Source organism: Podarcis bocagei (genome assembly GCF_964188305.1).
Source record: "Podarcis bocagei genome assembly, chromosome: 2".
Taxonomy (NCBI): domain Eukaryota; kingdom Metazoa; phylum Chordata; class Lepidosauria; order Squamata; family Lacertidae; genus Podarcis; species Podarcis bocagei.
In genome coordinates, this window is record NC_138126.1 from 15,158,454 (window position 1) to 15,181,503 (window position 23,050).

At 48.2% G+C, this 23,050-nt stretch overlaps 2 protein-coding genes across 2 annotated transcripts in view; both read left to right on the forward strand.

Annotated features, from left to right (window-relative positions):
- The window catches only part of LOC308580787 (uncharacterized protein), a 59,179-nt gene that overhangs the window by 18,726 nt on the left and 17,403 nt on the right, over positions 1 to 23,050 (forward strand). The window lies entirely within an intron of this gene.
- LOC308580848 (uncharacterized protein) lies at positions 2,292 to 17,863 on the forward strand. The gene is made up of 3 exons (XM_081183075.1): positions 2,292 to 2,354; positions 5,621 to 5,807; positions 15,214 to 17,863. Exons 2-3 carry the CDS (start codon positions 5,708 to 5,710, stop codon positions 16,962 to 16,964), a joined length of 1,851 nt encoding a protein of 616 aa, XP_081039201.1. The 5' UTR covers positions 2,292 to 2,354; positions 5,621 to 5,707; the 3' UTR covers positions 16,965 to 17,863.

The following is a 23,050-nucleotide window of genomic DNA, read 5'->3' on the forward strand; positions in this document are numbered from 1 at the left end:
TTGGCCTTGTTTTTTCCAACATTACTACAATACTCTAGAGCAGCCTTTTTCAACCTGTGGGTCCCCAGATGTTGCTGAACTACAACTCCCATCACCCCTAGCTAGCAAGGCCAGAGCTCAGGGATGATGGGAGTTGTAGTCCAACAACATCTGGGGACCCACAGGTTGAGAACTGCTGCTCTAGAGGCTTTTCTGTTGTAATTATTAGATTGTCTGCTTAGGCTCTGACCTTATAGGCCCTTTGTCCAACTTTAATTCCTTCTAGTCTAGGGTCTTCTGTTACTGCTTTCAAATATACTTCCAGAAGTGTGATAAAGAGGAGAGGAGAAAGAGGGCAGCCCTGTCTTGTTCCCTTAGAGATATTAAAAGCTTCTGATATTTCACCATTTATAATTAGTCTGACCTTTTGGGAATTATAAATCGCTTTTATACCACTGCATATTTTCTCACTCAAACTCATCATTTCCAAAGTTTTTTGCATGAATGCCCCTGAAACATCAAATGCTTTCTCCGCATCCACCAAGAGCAGGGCTGCCTTTTTATCTGGTCTCATTTCTAGGTATTTTATTGTATCTACTAAGAATCAAAGGTAAAGGGACCCCTGACCATTAGGTCCAGTCGCTGACAACTCTAGGGTTGCGGTGCTCATCTCACTTTACTGGCCGAGGGAGCCGGCTTACAGCTTCCAGGTCATTTGGCCAGCATGACTAAGCCGCTTCTGGCGATCCGGAGCAGTGCACGGAAACGCCGTTCACCTTCCCGCTGGAGCGTTATGTAACAAAAAAATTTAAGGCCTTTTATATATAATAGGTAAAGGTAAAGGTACCCTTGCCCATACAGGCCAGTCTTGACAGACTCTAGGGTTGTGCGCTCATCTCACTCTAGAGGCCGGGAGCCAGCGCTGTCCACAGACACTTCCGGGTCACGTGGCCAGCGTGACGAAGCTGCTGTGGCGAACCGGCACCAGAGCAGCAAACAGGACACCGTTTACCTTCCCACTAGAAAGTGGTACCTATTTATCTACTTGTACTTAAGGGTGCTTTCAAACTGCTAGGTGGGCAGGAGCTGGGACCGAACGACGGGAGCTCAGCCCGCCGCGGGGATTCGAACTGCCGACCTTGTGATCGGCAAGTCCTAGGCGCTGAGGTTTTACCCACAGCGCCACCCGCGTCCCTTTTATATATAATAGATGTTCATAAATGTACCAATGAAACACGTACATAGATACGTGGAGCACGTCTCTGGAGCAGCACAGGAAGACCGTCCTGAAACCATTTTGACTCCCAAACTGACGAAATGTATTCCGTGCAAGGAGGGAGGGGGAGGGGCCTTCCCATTGTCTCAGGAATTGGGTAATCACCGTCTCAAAGGAATGGCCAGACTACCAGGAAAGGCAATCAGATAAGACATTATGACATAACCTGGCAGACAGGAAAAACAACAACATTCAAAGTTCTGTTGTAGACCACCTTTTCTGTGGTGTAAGTATGATGTTGGTGGGGGGTGGTCTTGGGTTACACCCCTTCTGTGATGTATGTATGATGTATGGAGGGGTGGTCTTGAACTCCAGGGCAGGGAATTTAAAAGTTCTATATAATGGCAGGCACACCTTTGTCCGGGGTCGTCCTCCTTTCTCCTGACTGTGAGGGGAGCAACCTGTTGCAACAGTTCAATAAAGATCAGGCTTACTAGCTGCTTTGCTTCTCAATAGTTTCTGGTTGGCCTCTTATTTTCTCCAACCGATGGAGAACCTGCAAAGGACTCTATAAGGGCTCTTGTGACCCCCATAAGGGAATAAGGGCAGATTTTGTTTACAACAGGTACCTCTTTATCTACTTGCAGTTTGATGTGCTTTCGAACTGCTAGTTTGGCAGGAGCAGAGACAGAGCAATGGGAGCTCACCCCTTCGCGGGGATTCGAACTGCCAATCTTCTGATCGGCAAGCCCTTAGTGAGGACAATATATTCTTGAAGGAGCTGGGAGCCAAAGCAGGCACAGTCCAGCTGGAGTGAAAAATGAGCTTTTATTCCCTATGCACACGTTCCCTCCCTCCTCTTCCCATTGGTTGGGGGCTACAAGGCTTTCCTTCCCCCAGTTATCAAATAACAGACAAGAGGCTGAACATGGGGAGAAACGTCTCCTTCCTCCTCTGAGTTGCTTCCACTTCCGGCTTCACCAGCAGAGATAAAATTGGAGCTGGCAAAGGAGGGAGGGGAGGAGGCGGGAAGGGGGGCTGCATCCTGCGGAGGCGGAGGAGGGGGCTTCTTCCTAATTAAGCCTCCTAATTAAGCGCCCTCACGCCCTGCCTCCCACGCGGGGGCTCCCATTCCCGCCCCCGCTGCCTGGGATTTCGGGTGAGTGCAAAGCCAGTGGCGGGGAAGGAGGGAAGGGGCTTTTCGAGGGGGTCCAGGATGAGAAGCCCCGGGACGGGGAGGGGGAGAAGGGAGGGAAGGGAGCTGTTTCCTTAAAGGGGGCTTGAAGGGGGGGGGAGAAGCTTCCTCCTGCATGGATCTGGTGGAAAGGGAGTTGCAGGGAAGGAGGGGGGAGAGGGGAGAGGGGTGGGCATTGCTGGCCAGGATCGCCTTAATAGTATTACAGTGCTACCTCGGGTTACATACGCTTCAGGTTACAGACTCTGCTAACTCAGAAATAGTACCTCGGGTTAAGAACTTTGCTTCAGGATGAGAACAGAAATCACGCAGCAGCAGCGCGGTGGCGGGTGGTCCCATTAGCTAAAGTGGTGCTTCAGGTTAAGAACAGTTTCACGTTAAGAACGGACCTCCAGAACGAATTAAGTATTTAACCCAAGGTACCACTTTAAATTTAGTATCTATACCCCAGCAGAAGACCCCCTCGGAGGAGGACCTTATCTTTAGGCAACAGGCGAAAGCCTTGCTCTTCTCCCAGGGGTTTGGCTTATTAAACAATCTATGGACTTTACAACTGAGTTGGGGGGTGTTGTTTTTATTTCTTACTCTGCTATGCATCTCTGTTTTTCTCTTGGGTAAGGTAATTGAGAGAGCGGTTGCCGAACAGCTTGGTTGGTTTCTGGAGGAAACATCGGCTTTAGATCCATTTCAGTCCGGTTTCCGTCCTGGTTTTGGGACCGAGACGGCTCTGGTTGCCCTAACAGACGATCTCCGTAGACAACTGGATCGAGGCGGGTCAGGACTGGTGATCCTTCTAGATTTGTCATGGTCGATCATTATCTTTGCCTTTGACATGGTCGATCATGATCTTCTGGACCACCGCCTCGCAGACGTGGGGATACAGGGCATAGCCCGTAACTGGCTGTGCTCTTTTATCTCTGGTCGGGGACAGAGGGTGGCACTAGGGAGGGAAATGTCTTCGCACCACTCCTTGGTGTGTGGAGTGCCACAGGGCACAATTCTCTCCCCGATGCTTTTAAACATCTTTATGCGCCCCCTTGCCCAGATTATCCGGAGCTTTGGGCTGGGCTGTCACCAATATGCTGATGACACTCAGCTCTATCTGCTGATGGATGGCCACACCGACTCGGCCACACCGACACACTGACCAGATGCTTGGCAGCTGGATGGTTTCGTGGGAGCCGATTGAAACTAAATTCTTTGAAGACAGAGGTCCTATGGCTGGGTCGGGATGGCATGGGGATGAGAGACCAACTCCCTTCTCTTGTGGGGGCCCAATTAGTGCCATTGCCTTCCGTTAAGAGTTTGGGTATAATCCTTGACGCCTCCCTTTTCAGGGAGGCGCAAATTACAGCAACAGCCAAGGTGACATTTTTCCACCTTCGCCGCATCAAGCAGTTGGTCCCTTACCTTTCCCGCCCCGACCTGGCCACAGTGATCCATGCGACAGTCATCTCCAGGCTTGACTACTGTAATTCGCTCTACGCAGGGCTGCCCTTGAAACTGTCCCAGAAACTCCAGCAGGTGCAGAATGCTGCAGCGAGGCTCCTCATGCGGTCTCTGCCATGGGAACATATTCATCCAGTGCTTTTCAAGCTGCACTGGCTCCCGGTGGAGTACAGGGTCAGATTTAAGGTGCTGCTTTTGACCTTTAAAGCCCTTCACGGCCTAGGACCCTCATACCTATGGGACCGCCTCTCCCGGTATGCCCCACGGAGAGCCTCAAGGTCCATAAATAGCAACACCCTAGTGGTCCCGGGCCCTAAGGAAGTTAGATTGGCTTCAACCAGAGCCAGGGTCTTTTCAACTCTGGCTCCGGCCTGGTGGAATGCTCTGCCTCATTAGACCAGGGCCCTGCAGGATCTGATATATTTCCGCAGGGTCTGTAAGACAGAGTTCTTCCGCCTGGCCTTTGGCTTGGTGCCAGTTTGATTCCCTCCCTCTCTTTTTTCTTTCCTTCTCCTCCTGCGAGGAGGCTACATTTTAATATTTTAATGTTTCAATATTTTAATGTTGTATTTTAATTTTGTTTTTAAGTTGTAATCATTCAACTTGTTTTTATTATTGCTTGTAAGCCGCTCTGAGCCCGGACTTGGCTGGGGAGGGCGGGGTATAAAAAATTATTATTATTATTATTATTATTATTATTATTATTATTATTATTGGAAGCTGCCCTGTGATCTTTGGAGGAAGGGCAGTATAGAAATTTAAAGAACAGCAGTAAAAATAGGAAGCCCTCTTGCGGTCAAGGGGGGGGTTGGGACAAAGTCTCTGACCAGCATGCATAGCAAGATGCGCTTAGGAGGGAATAATAATAATAATAATAATATAAATAAATAAAAACTGTGTTGCCTCAGCCACTCTGGGCGGCTTCCAACAAAAACACCAAAAATTTTAAAACATCGAAAACTTCCCTATATAGGGCTGCCATCATAAGACTACAGTTTTGTAGAAATGGCCCTCAAATATAAAGAAATGCCCTCTTTAAGGAATCCCGTGGTGTAAACGTGTATGTTGTCCTCTAGGTCCAAACACATAGTAAGAGCAAGCAGTGCTCCAAATTGCTTCTCTTGTGAACTTGCCATATAAGTTGTTTACTCCTGACCAAAGCTCCTGTTTCCCAAAAGGACTGGAGGGGGGCTCCTCACCACTTTTAACCCCCCCACTCCCACCGCATGGAAGGCAGAGGACGTGTTTATTCACAATCCCAGTAAACCATGTGTGTATCTGAAGTGAACTGCAGCTCCTTCCCCTCTCACTTGGCTGCGGAGGAGTTAAGGGATGGGTTTGAAGGCTCTTCCTGCCTCTCTCCCCTGAAGCAACAGGAGCAAAGGGTGTTTGCAGGGCAGGAGGGCAGAGGAGGGGGCAGCGAGGGCGGAGGGAGCAGTGGGCGGATCCCCCGCCTCTCCCAGGGGGTCCAGATGCAAGCAAAGGGCTTCCTTCTTCTCCATGCAAGGGCCACCCATGTATTCAGAGCAGTCCTTTGCAGATTAACTCTTAAGTTCCATGGGATCTACTCTCAGGCCACAAATGTGCGTACCATCCAGCCTTAGGAAGGGAGGTGGGACAGGCAGGTGAAAGGAATTGCCAAAGGTGTTTGAAAATGGGTGGGGGCTCTTGGGAAGGGGGTGCCCAGTTGGGGCTTCTCCAGGGGCAGCAGAATGTCTTGGGCAGGAGAATCCCTGCAGGGGCTCTCAGACTCCCTTGGCTGCTTCTTCTCTCCCTCCCAGGAAGCTGCAACTTGCTCTGGATTCTGCACTCCTCAGGAAGCTCAACCTGCAAACCTAGCTGAGACTGAACCTGCAACCCTGGCCAGGATGGAAGGAGGAAGATGGACGGTTGACCTGGTCAGGCTGTCTCCCGCATCCCTCCCCACAACCTCTGAGCATTCCCTCCCAGGACCCTTGGAGAAATCTGGTGAGTTCCAGGGGAGAGGAGATGGGGAGAGGGATAGATGGATGGTGGAGGGAGAAAGAGGAAAGGATGGAGAGGAGACAAATGGAAGGAGGTTCCTGAACATAAGAAGGAAGGTGTGAGGCCTTCTCCAAAGCAGCTCTTTGTTTCTTGAATCCCTTTCATAAAGTACAGTGGTACCTCGGGTTACATACGCTTCAGGTTACAGACTCCGCTAACCCAGAAATAGTACCTCTGGTTAAGAACTTTGCTTCAGGATGAGAACAAAAAACGTGCGGCAGTAGCAGGAGGCCGCATTAGCTAAAGTGGTGCTTCAGGTTAAGAACAGTTTCATGTTAAGAACAGACCTCCGGAACGAATTAAGTACTTAACCTGAGGTACCACTGTAGTGGGGGGCAGATTTTCTTCCTCCAGGATTTTAAATCTTAGGAGTTACAGTGGTACCTTGGTACTCAAACATAATAGGTTCCGGAAGACTTCCAAAACCAAAGCGTTTCAAAACCAAGGCGTGCTTTCCCATAGAAAGTAATGCAAAATAGATTACCGTATTTTTCGTCCCATACGACGCACCTAGTTTTTTTGGGGGGGAAATAAAGGAAATTTTTTCCCCCTTTATTCCCCCCCCCCAAAGCAGGTCGGGGAAACCGAACCAGGTCCAGGAACAGCGGGATGGCGGCGCTGCGCCTCCCTGCTGTCCCCCGAGCTTGTGGGGCTGGCCAATGTCTGTCCAGCGTGAGGGGCGCTCTGCCTTAGGGCGTCCCTCGCGCTGGGCGGCAGGCTGCTATCCTCAGCCTAGACATCAATGCGGACCTCCCGCAGGGCTGCCTAGGCTGCGGATGTCTTCCTGAAGCCTGGAGAGCGAGAGGGGTCGGTGCGCACCAACCCCTCTCGCTCTCCAAGCTTCAGCGAAAGCATGCATTCGCCCCATAGGACACACCCAGATTTCCCCTTCATTTTTGGAGGGGAAAAAGTGGGTCCTATAGGGCAAAAAATACGGTAATCCATTCCAGACTTTTAAAAACAACCCCTAAAACAGCAATTTAACATGAATTTTACTATCTAACAAGACCATTGATCCATGAAATGAAAGCAGTAATCAATGTTCTGTACCATAAAATAAAGAAGACAGTATTGTTGATGATAAAAATTAAAATTAAAAAAGAAGCCACAATCAAAAATGAAAAAGCCACACAAACAAAAATGCAAAAAGTAGGAAAAAACTAAAGCACCAAATGTCACCTCAGAACACTGCAACCAGAAACAGCTTGAATATTGATGGGCTGGGGGCTTAAATCAGCTGTGCAAGGGAACAAATGGGATGAAAAAAGCTTTAATTACAATGGGAGGGGGGACTTAAAATAGCTGCTCAAGGATACAAGTGGGATGGAAAAAAACCTTAATTACGATGGGGGGGGGACACTTAAATTTGCTGTGCAACAGTAAAAATGGAAGCTCTTCGGTTTCCGAGGAAAAGTTCAAAAACAGGAGCCCCTATTTCTGGGTTTGCAAATGATGAATCAACAGAAGCATAGTCAATCTATGGACTTCCCTTTTTTTGAAATATTTTTATTGGTTTTTACAACTGCAAGTTTATATCAAATACATTTATATAATCAATTCCTGAGATTCTCTGAATCACATGACTTCGCTCCATCCATTTCATGGGTCCTGATAGTACCGTATTTTTTGCTCCATAAGGTGCACCGGACCATAAGACGCACCTAGTTTTCAGAGGAGGAAAACGGGGGGAAAATATTCTGAATCAAATGTTGTACTAAACTATTTAATAAACTACTGGTATATCAGATACAGATAGGTAGCCGTGTTGGTCTGCCATAGTCAAAATAAAAAAATTCCTTCCAGTAGCACCTTAAAGACCAACAAAGTTAGTTCTTGGTATGAGCTTTCGTGTGCATGCACACTTCTTCAGATACATTATTTTGGTATATCAGAGTCAGACTAAGAGGGACAGGAGCTGTATGTTTGTTTAGTGTGCAGGCTCAAGGAGCCAGCGGATCAGCTGAGACGCGGGGAATTTGCGTAATTTCCCCCTCTCCCTCATCCTCTGCCCTGCAGTCTCCAGCAGCCTTCCTTTTTTACTTCCTGGTTTTCACTGCGCTGGTGGCTCAGAGCTCGAGGTTGGTTTTGTTTTGTTTTTGCTGCTGGTTGCTTAAATTTTATCCTTCCCGATCCTTCCCCTCCTGTGTCCTGCCGTCCCTCTGCAGCCTCATTGCTCCGTTTAGGGAGCGGGCGGACCTTCTGCAGCTATTGCTGGCTGCGCACCACTTTTAAAAGTGCCTGCTGGCTTTGAATCACCTGTCTCCCTTTACTATTTTACCTAAGGTATTTGCCCTGTGCCTGGGTTTTTTTTCCATTTAACAGTTTGCAGCCTTTTCGTTCTGTTGCTTATTTTGAGGCAGGATAGATTTGAGCAAGTGATCAGGACTTGGATTGCAGGGGATTCGCTATTAGCTGTGTAAAAGCGCTCCTCCTTGCAGCCTTCTACTTTGTTTGTACACGTGGCTACTGGTATCAGGTTCAGTTTGAGTAATGAACAGCCACTGGCAGCAATAGAATGGAGCATTAAAAAGGAGTAGGGGCACTGGGACCCAGACAATGCTCAAATCTATCCTGCCTCAAAACAAGCTGCAGAAGTAAAAAGCACGCTCCCCTGCCCCTCATCCCGTGCGTTCCCCAGCCTTTTTTTTTTTTTTGCTTCCTGGTTTTCACTGCGCTCGTTAGCAAAGTGATGTCTCTACTTTTTCATTATATACCATTTCCCAAAATGATACTGTTATCTTACATGACCACCACATATAGCAAAAGGTGCCCGCTTCTTTACATTTCCAGCAGATATTTGAACTTACTCTATACGTTTTAGATAACTTACTAGGAGTCAAATACCACCAGTACATCATTTTCATGTAGTTTTCTTTCAATGAACAGCAAGCTGTGAATTTCAGATTTGTTTTCCAAAGCCTCTCCCAATCTGCCATTTGTATGTTATGTCCTAAGTCCCTTTCCCAAGAACTAAGAGTTCTTTTTGAAATTGTGATGTCTCATAACTAAAACCTTTCTTTTTGTCTATCTTAAAGATATCGTTTAGTTGATGGTACTGTAACCAGTCAGGTACAGCTTCCCTTATCTCTTCAAAATCGTTTAATTTCAGTTGGTTTTCAACTGCAGTTAACACCTCTCTGTAAGTCGGCCAATTACTTCTCATATTCAATTTTTTTCAGAGATATTGCTTCCAAGGGGGAAAGCCACCAGGGTGTTTTTTACTGAAGCAAATTTTTATACTTCTCCCATACCCTAAACATTGGTTTTCTTACTATATGATTCTGAAAAGCTCTATGCACCTTGGCCTTTTCCTACCATAAATATGCATGCTATACATTATTTGTGTCCTTCCAGATCTAAAATACAGTATCTGTGTTTTCTAATGTAATCCATTCCCGGTTCTAGCAGATACAGGATGCTTCATAATAAAGTTTCAAATCCGGCAGGGTGAAACCTCCTCTCTCTCTCTTACATCTGTTAATAATTTATTTTTTATACTTGGTTTCGTCCCTTGTCTGATAAACCTAGATATATCTTCTTGCCATTTTTCAAAGCATCCTGTGTTGCCTATTGCCTGGACTGCTTAGAATAAAAATAACATTTTTGGCAATACATTCATTTTTATTACTGATATTCCACCCCAAAATGATAAATTCATTCTTCCCCATATCTCTAAAGCTCTTTTTACTTCTTTCCACTCATTCTTGTAATTGTCCTTAAAAATATTAATATTCTTAGCTGTCAAACAGATATCCCAGTATTTGACTTTGTTATGTATAACTAACTCTGTTTTCTGTTGTAATTTCTTTTGGTCTTGCTCCATTGTGTTTTTTACCAAAAACTTAGAATCATAGAATCATAGAGTTGGAATAGACCACAAGGGCCATCGAGTCCAACCCCCTGCCAAGCAGGAAACACCATCAAAGCCCTCCTGACATATGGTTGTCAAGCCTCTGCTTAAAGACCTCCAAAACAGGAGACTCCACCACACTCCTTGGCAGCAAATTCCACTGTCGAACAGCTCTTACTGTCAGGAAGTTCTTCCTAATGTTTAGGTGGAATCTTCTTTCTTGTAGTTTGGATCCATTGCTCCATGTCTGCTTCTCTGGAGCAGCAGAAAACAACATTTCTCCCTCCTCTATATGACATCCTTTTATATATTTGAACATGGCTATCATATCACCCCTTAACCTCCTCTTCTCCAGGCTAAACATGCCCAGCTCCCTTAGCCGTTCCTCACAAGGCATCGTTTCCAGGCCTTTGACCATTTTGGTTGCCCTCCTCTGGACACGTTCCAGTTTGTCAGTGTCTTTCTTGAACTGTGGTGCCCAGAACTGGACACAGTACTCCAGGTGAGGTCTGACCAGAGCAGAATACAGTGGCACTATTACTTCCCTTGATCTAGATGCTATACTATTGATGCAGCCCAGAATTGCATTGGCTTTTTTAGCTGCCGCGTCACACTGTTGGCTCATGTCAAGTTTGTGGTCAACCAAGACTCCTAGATCCTTTTCACATGTACTGCTCTCAAGCAAGGTGTCACCCATCTTGTATTTGTGCCTCTCAATTTTTTTGCCCAAGTGCAATACTTTACATTTCTCCCTGTTAAAGCTCATCTTGTTTGTTTTGGCCCAGTTCTCTAATCTGTCAAGGTCGTTTTGAAGTGTGATCCTGTCCTCTGGGGTGTTAGCCACCCCTCCCAGTTTGGTGTCATCTGCAAATTTGATCAGGATGCCCTTGAGTCCATCATCCAAGTCGTTGATAAAGATGTTGAATAAGACCGGGTCCAAGACAGAACCCTGTGGCACCCCACTAGTCACTCTTCTCCAGGATGAAGAGGAACCATTGATGAGCACCCTTTGGGTTCGGTCAGTCAGCCAGTTACAAATCCACTGAGTGGTAGCATAGTCAAGACCGCATTTTACCAGCTTCTTTACAAGAATATCATGGGGCACCTTGTCGAATGCCTTGCTGAAATCAAGGTAGGCTACATCCACTGTGTTCCCTTCATCTACCAGGCTTGTACAGTGGTGCCTCGCAAGACGAAATTAATTCGTTCCGCAAGTTTTTTCTTCTTGCGGGTTTTTCGTCTTGCGAAGCACGGTTTCCCATAGGAATGCATTGAAAATCAATTAATGCGTTCCTAGGGAAACCGCTTGCCAGGCTGGCGGTGCGGAGAAGGGCTTTTCTCCTCACCGCAAGCCTTCAGGACAGGTACGGGAACAGAGGGGAAGGGGCGCAGCGCTTTCCCTCTGTTCCCGGGGCTTGCGTGGGAGGAGGGTTTTTACTCCCCACCGCCAACATTCAGAACAGCATTCTGAATGTTGGCGGTGGGAAGGAAAACCCTCCTCCCACCCCAAGTCTTCAGGAAAGCCATCCGATGCCGGGCGGCGGGAGAAGGCTTTCCCCCTCCCCCTCCCGGCATCGGAGCTTCGTCCCGATGCCGCGCGGCGGGAGGAGGCTTTCCCCCTCCGCCGCCCGGCATCGGAGCTTCGTCCCGATGCCGCGCGGCGGGAGGAGACGTTCCCCCTCCGCCGCCCGGCATCGGAGCTTCGTCCCGATGCCGCGCGGCGGGAGGAGACGTTCCCCCTCCGCCGCCCGGCATCGGAGCTTCGTCCCGATGCCGCGCGGCGGGAGGAGGCTTTCCCCCTCCGCCGCCCGGCATCGGAGCTTCGTCCCGATGCCGCGCCGCGGGAGGAGACGTTCCCCCTCCGCCGCCCGGCATCGGAGCTTCGTCCCGATGCCGCGCGGCGGGAGGAGGCTTTCCCCCTCCGCCGCCCGGCATCGGAGCTTCGTCCCGATGCCGCGCGGCGGGAGGAGACGTTCCCCCTCCGCCGCCCGGCATCGGAGCTTCGTCCCGATGCCGCGCGGCGGGAGGAGGCTTTCCCCCTCCGCCGCCCGGCATCGGAGCTTCGTCCCGATGCCGCGCCGCGGGAGGAGACGTTCCCCCTCCGCCGCCCGGCATCGGAGCTTCGTCCCGATGCCGCGCCGCGGGAGGAGACGTTCCCCCTCCGCCGCCCGGCATCGGAGCTTCGTCCCGATGCCGCGCCGCGGGAGGAGGCTTTCCCCCTCCGCCGCCCGGCATCGGAGCTTCGTCCCGATGCCGCGCCGCGGGAGGAGGCGTTCCCCCTCCGCCGCCCGGCATCGGAGCTTCGTCCCGATGCCGCGCCGCGGGAGGAGGCGTTCCCCCTCCGCCGCCCGGCATCGGAGCTTCGTCCCGATGCCGCGCCGCGGGAGGAGACGTTCCCCCTCCGCCGCCCGGCATCGGAGCTTCGTCCCGATGCCGCGCCGCGGGAGGAGACGTTCCCCCTCCGCCGCCCGGCATCGGAGCTTCGTCCCGATGCCGCGCCGCGGGAGGAGGCTTTCCCCCTCCGCCGCCCGGCATCGGAGCTTCGTCCCGATGCCGCGCCGCGGGAGGAGACGTTCCCCCTCCGCCGCCCGGCATCGGAGCTTCGTCCCGATGCCGCGCCGCGGGAGGAGACGTTCCCCCTCCGCCGCCCGGCATCGGAGCTTCGTCCCGATGCCGCGCCGCGGGAGGAGACGTTCCCCCTCCGCCGCCCGGCATCGGAGCTTCGTCCCGATGCCGCGCCGCGGGAGGAGACGTTCCCCCTCCGCCGCCCGGCATCGGAGCTTCGTCCCGATGCCGCGCCGCGGGAGGAGACGTTCCCCCTCCGCCGCCCGGCATCGGAGCTTCGTCCCGATGCCGCGCCGCGGGAGGAGGCGTTCCCCCTCCGCCGCCCGGCATCAGAGCTTCGTTCCGAAGCCGGCGGCGGGAGGAGGTCCGAGGACAGTGGGGAAGACGCGCTGCGCTTCCCCGCTGTCCCTGAGATTTCCCTATGGGCTGTCGTCTTGCGAAGCAAGCCCATAGGGAAATTCGTTTTGCGAAGCGCCTCCAAAACGGAAAACCCTTTCGTCTAGCGGGTTTTCCGTCTTGCGAGGCGTTCGTCTTGCGGGGTACCACTGTAATTCTGTCAAAAAACGAGATCAGGTTAGTCTGACATGACTTATTTTTCAGAAATCCATGCTGACTATTGGTGATCACAGCATTCCTTTCTAGGTGCTCACAGACTGTTCGCTTAATGATCTGCTCCAGAATCTTCCCTGGTATTGATGTCAGACTGACTGGGCGATAATTATTTGGGTCCTCTCTTTTCCCCTTTTTGAAAACAGGGACAACATTTGCCCTCCTCCAGTCTGCCGGGACTTCGCCTGTTCTCCAGGAATTCTCAAAGATGACTGCCAGTAGTTCTGAGATCACATCTGCCAGTTCTTTTAATACTCTTGGATGCAGTTCATCTGGCCCTGGAGACTTGAATACATCTAAACTAGCCAAGTATTCTTGTACTATCTCCTTAGTTATTCTGGGCTGTGTTTCCTCTGCTGAATCATTTGCTCCAAATTCTTCAGGTCGGGCATTGTTTTCTTTATCGGAGAAGACTGAGGCAAACAAGGCATTGAGGAGTCTTATTCTTGTTTAGTTTAAAGCCCCCGGCCTGCCCGAAGTCCTGCATCTTTTCTACCACCTTCGGTGGAGTATTTATGGAATCCTTCACTGTAATTACAAGGTGAACTGTGAAAGCTTTTAATTTATATGCTTTATTTTCTACTGTTATTCCTGTAATTAATTTCTCCACTTTGTCTTCCTCACCAGGGCCTCTAATACCAAAATAAATAATAATGGTGATAGGGGATATCCTTGTCTTGTCCCCTTCCTTATTTTACACTTTTCTGTTATCACCATATTAACAATCAGCATAGACTGTTGGTAGAAATAAATTGCATCAATTCCTCTCCCAAATGCTTCCTCAAAATTCATTTTTTCTTTTATCTTTTTCATAAAAGCCCATGAAACATTATCAAAAGCCTTTTCAGCATCTATAAACATTAAGCCCGCTTTTTTCTCAATTTTTACTTCCAAGTATTGAATAATATCAATTATATTCCTTATATTTGTCGGGATTCAAGCCTATATGAGTAGTAACTGGCAACTCTCCAGGCACCCGGCTTGATCTCCTGTTAACCTCCCTGTCTGCATTCCTCAGCGAGATCCAGGCAGAGGTCGCGATAGGCGATCCTTCTCAGTGTGAGAAGAACACCCCCCCTCTTTCTTGCCCCCCCAGCAGGGAAAAGAGATAGACAGAAACGTATTTACATGCCTTTATTTCTGTCTTTGCAGCATTACAAAAAACATGACTGCTCTCTTCAAGCTCCAGCAGTCGAATGACAAACACTTCCTGTACTTCCTGTACAGCTCATATTACACTCTGAGCTAATTCCGGTGCTTCACACTGAATTGACTGTCCCTCTGTTTCCCACGGACAGTCCCAACATCATGTGATGTTTTCAAGCTAGCATCTCGCAGCTGCATTGCTTCTATATCGTAACAATATTTTCCTTCATCTGACGTCCTGGTAGAAAGCAGGCCTGATTGTGCTGAATTTTTTTCTGCTAAAACACCTTTCATTCTATTGCCCAAAATATGAGCAACACTCTAAATGGAGTATTTTTCTCGCCTTTTAGTTCAAGAATTATTGATTTGTGGTCCGAAAGTGTTCTTAGTTGTATTTCTGCATTTTTAATCTATGGAATTCCATCCTACAGGAATGATGGCCAACAATTTGGATAGCTTGAAAAAAGAGGATTAGACTGACGTCTCTGCTCTGCCCTCGTGGTCCTAGGCAATTATGCTTCTTAATACTAGTTCCTGGAAAGCACAGGAAGGCAGAGGGCTCTTGTACTCAAATCCAGCTTGCTGGTTTCCCACAGGCATCTAGCTGGCCACTGTGAGAACAGGATCCTGGACTAGGTGGGCCTTTTCCCAATCAAGCAAGCTCTTCTTATGTTCTAATACAGGCATCCCCAAACTTGGCCCTCCAGATGTTAAGGACTACAACTCCCATCATCCCTAGCTAACAGGACCAGTGGTCAGGGATGATGGGAATTGTAGTCCCAAAACATCTGGGGGATGTTTGGGGATACTAATATATTGGAATATTTTTACAGTTACATGTGGCAAAGTAACACTTCAGTTTTCTTAGTAATAGGAGAGACTGCTACTCGAACCTGTGATCATTTCCTCCCTGGAAAAAGAGAAATACAGAGATGTGTCTAAGAAGCCAATTCCACCATAGATTATAAAATAATGCAGTTTATTAAGTGTGAATGGAATGACCATGTGTTGTTCTTGCCATTATCTGCATTCCTAAAAGTTTGGAACATAGATAGGACAGTGGAGAAAGGAGACAGTGTTAAAATAGGAGAAGGTGCATATTGCAATTGACGTGTGTTCAGTTCCTTTCTTGTAAGTCTTAACAGGATTCTCTTCCCCTTCCTCCGCATTCCCAAACAGGTGAGGAACATGATGGCCAGAATTCTATGGAGCCATCTGTGAATTCATTGGGAAGAACAAAAAAACAGTTTAAATGCCTGGAACGTGGGATGTGCTTTAGTCACAGTGGAAGACTGAGGACACATCAACGAATCCACATAGAGGAGAAACCATTTAAATGTACTGACTATCGAAAGAGCTTCAGGGACAATGGAACTCTTAGAAAACATCAAGGAACTCACACAGGGGAGAAACCATTTGAATGTATTGAATGTGGAAAGAACTTCGGTAAAAATGGAGCACTAAGAACACACCAACGAACTCACACGGGGGAAAAACCATTTGAATGTACTGAATGTGGAAAGTGCTTCAGTCGATATGGAACACTTAGAATGCACGAACGAACTCACACAGAGGAGAAACCATTTAAATGTATTGAATGTGGAAACAGCTTCAGTCAAAATGGAAACCTTAGAATACATCAACGAACTCACACAGGGGAAAAACCATTTGAATGTACTGAATGTGGAAAGTGCTTCAGTCGATATGGAACACTTATAATACACCAACGAACTCACACGGGGGAGAAACCATTTGCATGTATTGAATGTGGAAAGAGCTTCAGTCAATATGGAACACTTAAAATACACCAACGAACTCACACGGGGGAGAAACCATTGAAATGTATTGAATGTGGAAAGGGCTTCAGTGAAAGTGGAGCACTTAGAAGACATGTACAAACTCACATAGAAGAGAAACCTTTTAAATGTATTGCATGTGGAAAGGGCTTCAGTAAGAGTGGAGACCTTAGAATACACCAAGGAACTCACATGGGGGAGAAACCATTTAAATGTATTGAATGTGGAAAGAGCTTCTGTAGAAGTGGGACACTTAGAAGACATCAACGAACTCACACAGAGGAGAAACAATTTAAATGTATTGAATGTGGAAAGAGCTTCAGTAGAAGTGAACACCTTAGAAGACATCAACTAACTCACACGGGGGAGAAACCTTTTAAATGTATTGAATGTGGAAATAGCTTCAGTCAAAGTGGAGCACTTAGAATACACCAACGAACTCACACGGGGGAGAAACCATTTAAATGTTTTGAATGTGGAAAGAGCTTCAGTAGAAGTGGACACCTTAGAGTACACCAACGAACTCACACGGGGGAGAAACCATTTGCATGTATTGAATGTGGAAACAGCTTCAGTCAAAATAGATACCTTAGAATACATCAACGAACTCACACGGGGGAGAAACCATTTAAATGTTTTGAATGTGGAAAGTGCTTCAGTGAAAGTGGAGCACTTAGAAGACACCAACGAACTCACACGGGGGAGAAACCATTTGCATGTATTGAATGTGGAAACAGCTTCAGTCAAAATGAATACCTTAGAATACATCAACGAACTCACACGGGGGAGAAACCATTTAAATGTATTGAATGTGGAAAGAGTTTCAGTAGAAGTGGACACCTTAGAATACATCAACGAACTCACATGGGGGAGAAACCATTTGAATGTATTGAATGTGGAAAGAGCTTCAGTCAAAATGTAATACTTAGAAGACATCTACAAACTCACATAGAGGAGAAACCATTTAAATGTATTGAATGTGGAAAGAGCTTCAGTAAAAGTGGACACCTTAGAATACACCAGCGAACTCACACGGGGGAGAAACCATTTAAATGTACTGAATGTGGAAAAAGCTTCAACAGGAAGGATAAACTTACATTACATTGGCAAACTCACACAGCGGAGAAGCTTTAGTCAATATGGAACCTTAGGAAATATCCACTAATTTACATGGGGAGGTCTTAATACAGTGGTACCTCGGGTTACGTACTTAATTTGTTCTGGAGGTGTATTCTTAACCTGAAACTATTCTTAACCTGAAGCACCACTTTAGCTATTCGGGCCTCCTGCTGCCGCCATGCCACCACCACACGATTTCCATTCTTATCCTGAAACAAAGTTCTTAACCCGAGGTACTATTTCTGGGTTAGCACTGTCTGTAACCTGAAGCTTATGTAGCCTGAAGCATATGTAACCCGAGGTACCACTGTATAATACTTTCTAGAGCAGTTTCTCAACCTGTGGGCCCCCAGATGTTGCTGAACTGCAACTCCCATCACCCCTAGCTAGCAAGGCCAGAGCTCAGGGATGATGGGAGTTGTAGTCCAACAACATCTGGGGACCCACAAGTTGAGAACCGCTGCTCTAGAAGGTTTTCTGTTGTAATTATTAGCTTGTCTGCGAAGGCTCCGACCTTATAGGCCAGGGGTCTGCAACCTTTAAGACAAAAAGAGCCACTAGGACCCGTTTCCGAAGAAAAACAACAACTGAGAGCCGCAAAACCATTGCGACATTTAAAGCATGCGCGCCGCTGCCCTCTGATCTGACAGTGGGCGGGAAGGTGACGTTGGGACGGTGCGTGACTAACGCACGCACCGCCCCCATGCGACGTCACAGCCAGTACAGCGCGCGCCACAGTGGGGAGTGTCAGGGCGCACAATGCGCCTCCTCCCCTCGCTAGTATCCGCCCCGGAGCCGCGGCAAAGGTGTAAAAGAGCCACATGCGGCTCCGGAGCCGCAGGTTGCAGACCCCTGTTATAGGCCCTTTGTCAAACTTTAATTCCTTCTATTCTAGGGTCTTCTCTTATTGCTTTCAAATACACTTCCAAAAGTGTGATAAAGAGCAGAGGAGAAAGAGGGCAGCCCTGTCTTGTTCCCTTAGAGATATTAAAAGCTTCTGATGTTTCACCATTTATAATTAGTCTGACCTGTTGGGAATTATAAATCGCTTTTATACCACTACATATTTTCTCACCCAAACTCATCATTTCCAAAGTTTTTTGCATGAATGCCCCCAAAACATGATCCAATGCTTTCTCCGCATCCACCAAGATCTTGGCTGCCTTTTTATCTGCTCTCATTTCTAGGTATACTATTGTATCTACTACCAATCTTACGTTGCTGTAAATTTGTCTTGGTCTATAAATCTTAATTTACTCTAAATTGGGTCCATATTTCAGTATCAATGTAATTAGGGCCTCTTGTCATTATTCTGGCACTTGTCCTCCTTCTAAAATTTTGTTCATTATTTTTTCTAACATTGGTAATATGATCTCTTCCAATTTTTTGTAATTCATTAAAGAAATGCCATCCGCACCAGGGACTTTACCATTCTTAGAAGTCACAATTCCTTCTTTTATTTCATTAATATTAATAGGGGCATTTAAGTATTTCTATTCTTTCTCTTATTTTTGTGGCAGTCAACCACAAAGAATCTTGAGGCAGGTTACACATTTATTCCAGTTCAGTCTTTGGTTATTGACATTTCTATCCCACAACCCTATCCACCTAGCAGACTGCCTCTGTCCCCTGGCCCTACAAGCCCATCAGTAACATTTTCTGTAGAGACACTGGGGATTGTTCCAGGACACTTGTCACTTGCTGACAATGCAGAAGGAGGCCCCCTTGGTACACCCAGAATATACCAGATGTTGGTTGTAGTTACGTCTATACAAAGTGCATAGCCTTTGACCCTCCAAAAAGAAATGGGGAGGAATGAGGAGCCTGAATAGCTGACTAGTAGGAAATGTACCCTGGTAAGCTTCTGTCAATTCTTGAAGGGGCTTTGTATCATTTAACTTCAAAATGTGGGAAATGTTTGTGGGGCCTCCTCCTCCCCCGGTTGCTGCTGCTGAGTGGGGCCCTGGATATCTGCCCCAAACGTTTGCCTGGATGGTAGCAGGATGGGAGAAGTCAAGTGCCCAGAATAAAAAAGGAAAAGTATTTTCTGCATCTTTCTTGAACAAAATGGGTATGTCTGAAACCTCAGACAAAGTTCATGTTGACAGTAATAATAATAATAATAATTTATTATTTATACCCCGCCCATCTGGCTGGGTTTCCCCAGCCACTCTGGGCGGCTTCCAAAAGAATATTAAAATACTATGATACACCAAACATTAAAAGCTTCCCTCAACAGGGCTGCCTTCAGATGTCTTCTAAAACTCTGGTAGTTGTTGTTCTCTTTGACAACTGGTGGGAGGGCGTTCCACAGGGAGGGCGCCACTACCGAGAAGGCCCTCTGCCTGGTTCCCTGTAATTTGGCTTCTCGCAGTGAGGGAACCGCCAGAAGGCCCTCAGTGCTGGACCTCAGTGTCCGGGTAGAACGATGGAGGTGGAGACGCTCCTTCAGGTATACTGGACCGAGGCCGTTTAGGGCTTTAAAGGTCAGCACCAACACTTTGAATTGTGCTCGGAAACGTACTGGGAGCCAATGTAGGTCTTTCAAGACCGGTGTTATGTGGTCTTGGCGGCCGTTCCCAGTCACCAGTCTGGCTGCTGCATTCTGGATTAGTTGTAGTTTCTGGGTCACCTTCAAAGGTAGCCCCACGTAGAGCGCATTGCAGTAGTCCAAGCGGGAGATAACCAGAGCATGCACCACTCTGGCGAGGCAGTCCGCGGGCAGATAGGGTCTCAGCCTACGTACCAAATGGAGCTGGTACACAGCTGCCCTGGACACGGATTTAACCTGTGCCTCCATGGACAGCTGTGAGTCCAAAATGACTCCCAGGCTGCGCACCTGGTCCTTCAGGGGCACGGTTACCCCATTCAGGACCAGGGAATTCCCCCACACCTGCCCGCCTCCTGTCCCCCAGAAACAGTACTTCTGTCTTGTCGGGATTCAATCCCAATCTGTTTGCGACCATCCATCCTCCAACCGCCAACAGACACTCACACAGGACTGTCACCGCCTTCACTGGTTCTGATTTGAAAGAAAGGTAGAGCTGGGTATCATCTGCATACTGATGAACACCCAGCCCAAACCCCCTGATAATCTCTCCCAGCGGCTGCATGTACAGTAGATGTTAAAAAGCATGGGGGAGAGGACAGAACCCTGAGGCACCACACAAGTGAGAGCCCAGGGGTCTGAACACTCATCTCCCACCACCACTTTCTGAACACGGCCCAGGAGGAAGGAGTATCTAAACTGTTATTCATAACCCAGTTAATATATTTATTACTGCTGATATAAAGATAAATGCAATATAATGTTGTCCAAAACAAACACTTTAACCAGATGATCTTGCCTTCTGGGAGGTGGGGCAAGATGCTGAGGGAATCTATTCTATGGGGGGGGGATCTCAGTGCACCCAGAAGATTCCAGTTGTGGGTTGTAGTTGCATCTATACAAAGTGCATAGCCTTTGCCCCTCCATAAAGAAAGAAATGGGGAGGAGACAAGAGCTGGAATAGCTGACCAGAAGGAAAGGTAACCTGGGAACTTCATGTTGATCGACCACCTCAGCTCCCTGACCCCAAGAAAAGACCAGTCCAGGGAGGCAGGTGAGCATTACATCTACACCCCAGATTATGCTCTCCAGTAGCTATTCCTTCAGCCAGGCCTGTTTTCATTCAGTTCTTGGTGTGTGGGTGTGTTTTACGTTTCCTTTCCCCCCTTCCTTGCACTCCTAACAAAAACTAACCTCCACGCGAATGCTTTCAGCCCCAGAAGAGGAGCTCCCCTTGGTGTCAAGGGAGGGGGGGGTCCAAGGGAGCATCTGGAGCCCTGCCATTCCTTCTGGCGCTGGTCCCTACCCTTCCTCTCTCTGCCATCCCAGGGCCAATCTTGACTCCCCAGCAGGAGACTGGATCTGTATGTGATGGTGAGATGTCCTGGCTGGTTGAAGGACCACTTCCTGTTTCCTGGAGCTCCATCCTTCTTTCTCATGCAAGGTGGAGTCATGAAGCAGGTGAAGACTGAGCACACCTAAGGGTGACCCCGGGGGGTGGGGTTCTGCTTAACCTTTCCCGGTCTGCTCCTTTTCTGGATCAAAATCCCCAGCTAATCTGTCTAGCTCCTGCTGCTGCTGCCGCCTGTCACTGTTCCTGTGTCTCTGGAGTGTTTCTTTGAGGAGAATACAGGACACGGCAAAAGACATTGTGTGTAATTAGTGTGCAATAAGGTAGACAGAGGCTGAGCCTTCCCTGTAATGCAAACAGGGAGACTTCTGTCCAGGAGATTTCTGTATAAAAAATTCTTTGCTGAGGTGGAAGTGGGGACTATGAGGTTCTCATCCTGGCCACCAGGGGTATTGTGTATATAGTTTTCACTCGGGTCCACATCAGTCAATTTAGGCGGGAAACCCTAGGTGGTTGTTGTTACAGTGTTGACAGCCGGCTGCCTATAAAAGCAGGCCGGCTGAGATGTTTGCTGTTCAGTTCAGTTCCAGCTTACTATAAAGAACCACTTGGAGAAATCTCTGTGGCGTCTGCTATGTCCACACACAATTTAATACTAAGTGAGATTGGAGTAGAACCATGTTTGCATGAACATGAGAAGGCAAAATATGTTCTCCATTTAAATATTTATTAAAATAATTTATTCAGTTACCCAGAAGAGTTATTAGGCTTTTTTGCTATAAGCTACTTCATACATTATAAGAAGTGGGTCCTGAGACCCTTGATCCCCTTTCCTTAAAACACCATCTGAACAAAATTGGTGAAGCAGTAAAGAGTTTATTGAGGACTAAAGGTAAAGGGACCCCTAACCATAAGGTCCAGTCGCGGATGACTCTGGGGTTGCGGCGCTCATCTCACTTTACTGGCCGAGGGAGCCTGCGTACAGCTTCCGGGTCATGTGGCCAGCATGACTAAGCCGCTTCTGAACCAGCGCAGTGCACGGAAACGCCATTTACCTTCCCGCTGGAGCGGTATGTAATAAAAAAATTTAAGGTCTTATATATAATAAATGTTCATAAATGTACCAACCAAGCACATACATAGATATGTGGACCACATGTCTGGAGCAGCACAGGAAAAGCAACAATATTCAAATTTCTGTTGCAGACCGCCTTTTCTGTGATGTATGTATGATGTATGGAGGGGTGGTCTTGAGGGCAGGGAATTTAAAAGGGCTATATAAGGGCAGGCACACTTTTGTTCTGGGTCCTCCTCCGTTCTCCTGCGTGTGAGGGGAGCACCCTGTTGCAACAGTTCAATAAAGATCAGGCTTACTGGCTGCTTTGCTTCTCAATATTCTCTGGTTGGCCTCTGTTATTTTCTCCAACTGATGGAGAACCTGCAAAGGACTCTGTAAAGGCTCTTGTGTCCCCCATAAGGGAATATGGGCAGATTTTGTCTACAACAGGTACCTATATATCTACTTGCAGTTTGATGTGCTTTCGAACTGCTAGGTTGGCAGGAGCAGGGACAGAGCAATGGGAGCTCACCCCTTCTCGGGGATTCGAACAGCCAACCTTCTGATTGGCAGGCCCTAGGCTCTGGGGTTTAACCCACAGCGCCACCCGCGTCCCTATTGAGGACAATACGGCCTTGCAAAAGCGGGGGTCCAAAGCAGGCACAGTCCAGCGGGAGCAAAGAATGAGCTTTTATTCCCTATGCACACGTTCCCTCCCTCGTCTTCCCATTGGTTGGGTGCTGCAAGGTTTTCCTTCCCCCAATTATCAAATAACAGACAAGAGGCTGAACGTGGGGAGAAATTTCTCCTTCCTCCTCTGAGTTGCTTCCAGTTCCGGCTTCACCAGCAGAGATAAAATTGGAGCTGGCAAAGGAGGGAGGAGAGGAGGCGGGAAGCGGGGCTGCGTCGTGCGGAGGCGGAGGAGGGGGCTGCTTCCTAATCAAGCCTCCTAATTAAGCGCCCTCACTCCCTGCCTCCCACGCGGGGCTCCCATTCCCGCCCCCACTGCCCAGGATTTCGGGTGAGTGCAAAGCCAATGGCGGGGAAGGAGGGAATGGGCTTTGCGAGGGGGTCCAGGATGAGAAGCCCCGGGACGGGGAGAAGAGAAGGGAGGAAAGGGAGCTGTTTCCTTAAAGGGGGCCTTG

What these genes read in the sequence shown, in the direction of transcription:
- LOC308580848 (XM_081183075.1), top strand. Translation starts at nt 5,708, where the DNA reads ATGGAAGGAGGAAGATGGACGGTTGACCTGGTCAGGCTGTCTCCCGCA. An exon ending in AGGACCCTTGGAGAAATCTG is followed by an intron (nt 5,808 to 15,213) that starts GTGAGTTCCAGG and finishes ATTCCCAAACAG; the next exon opens with GTGAGGAACATGATGGCCAG.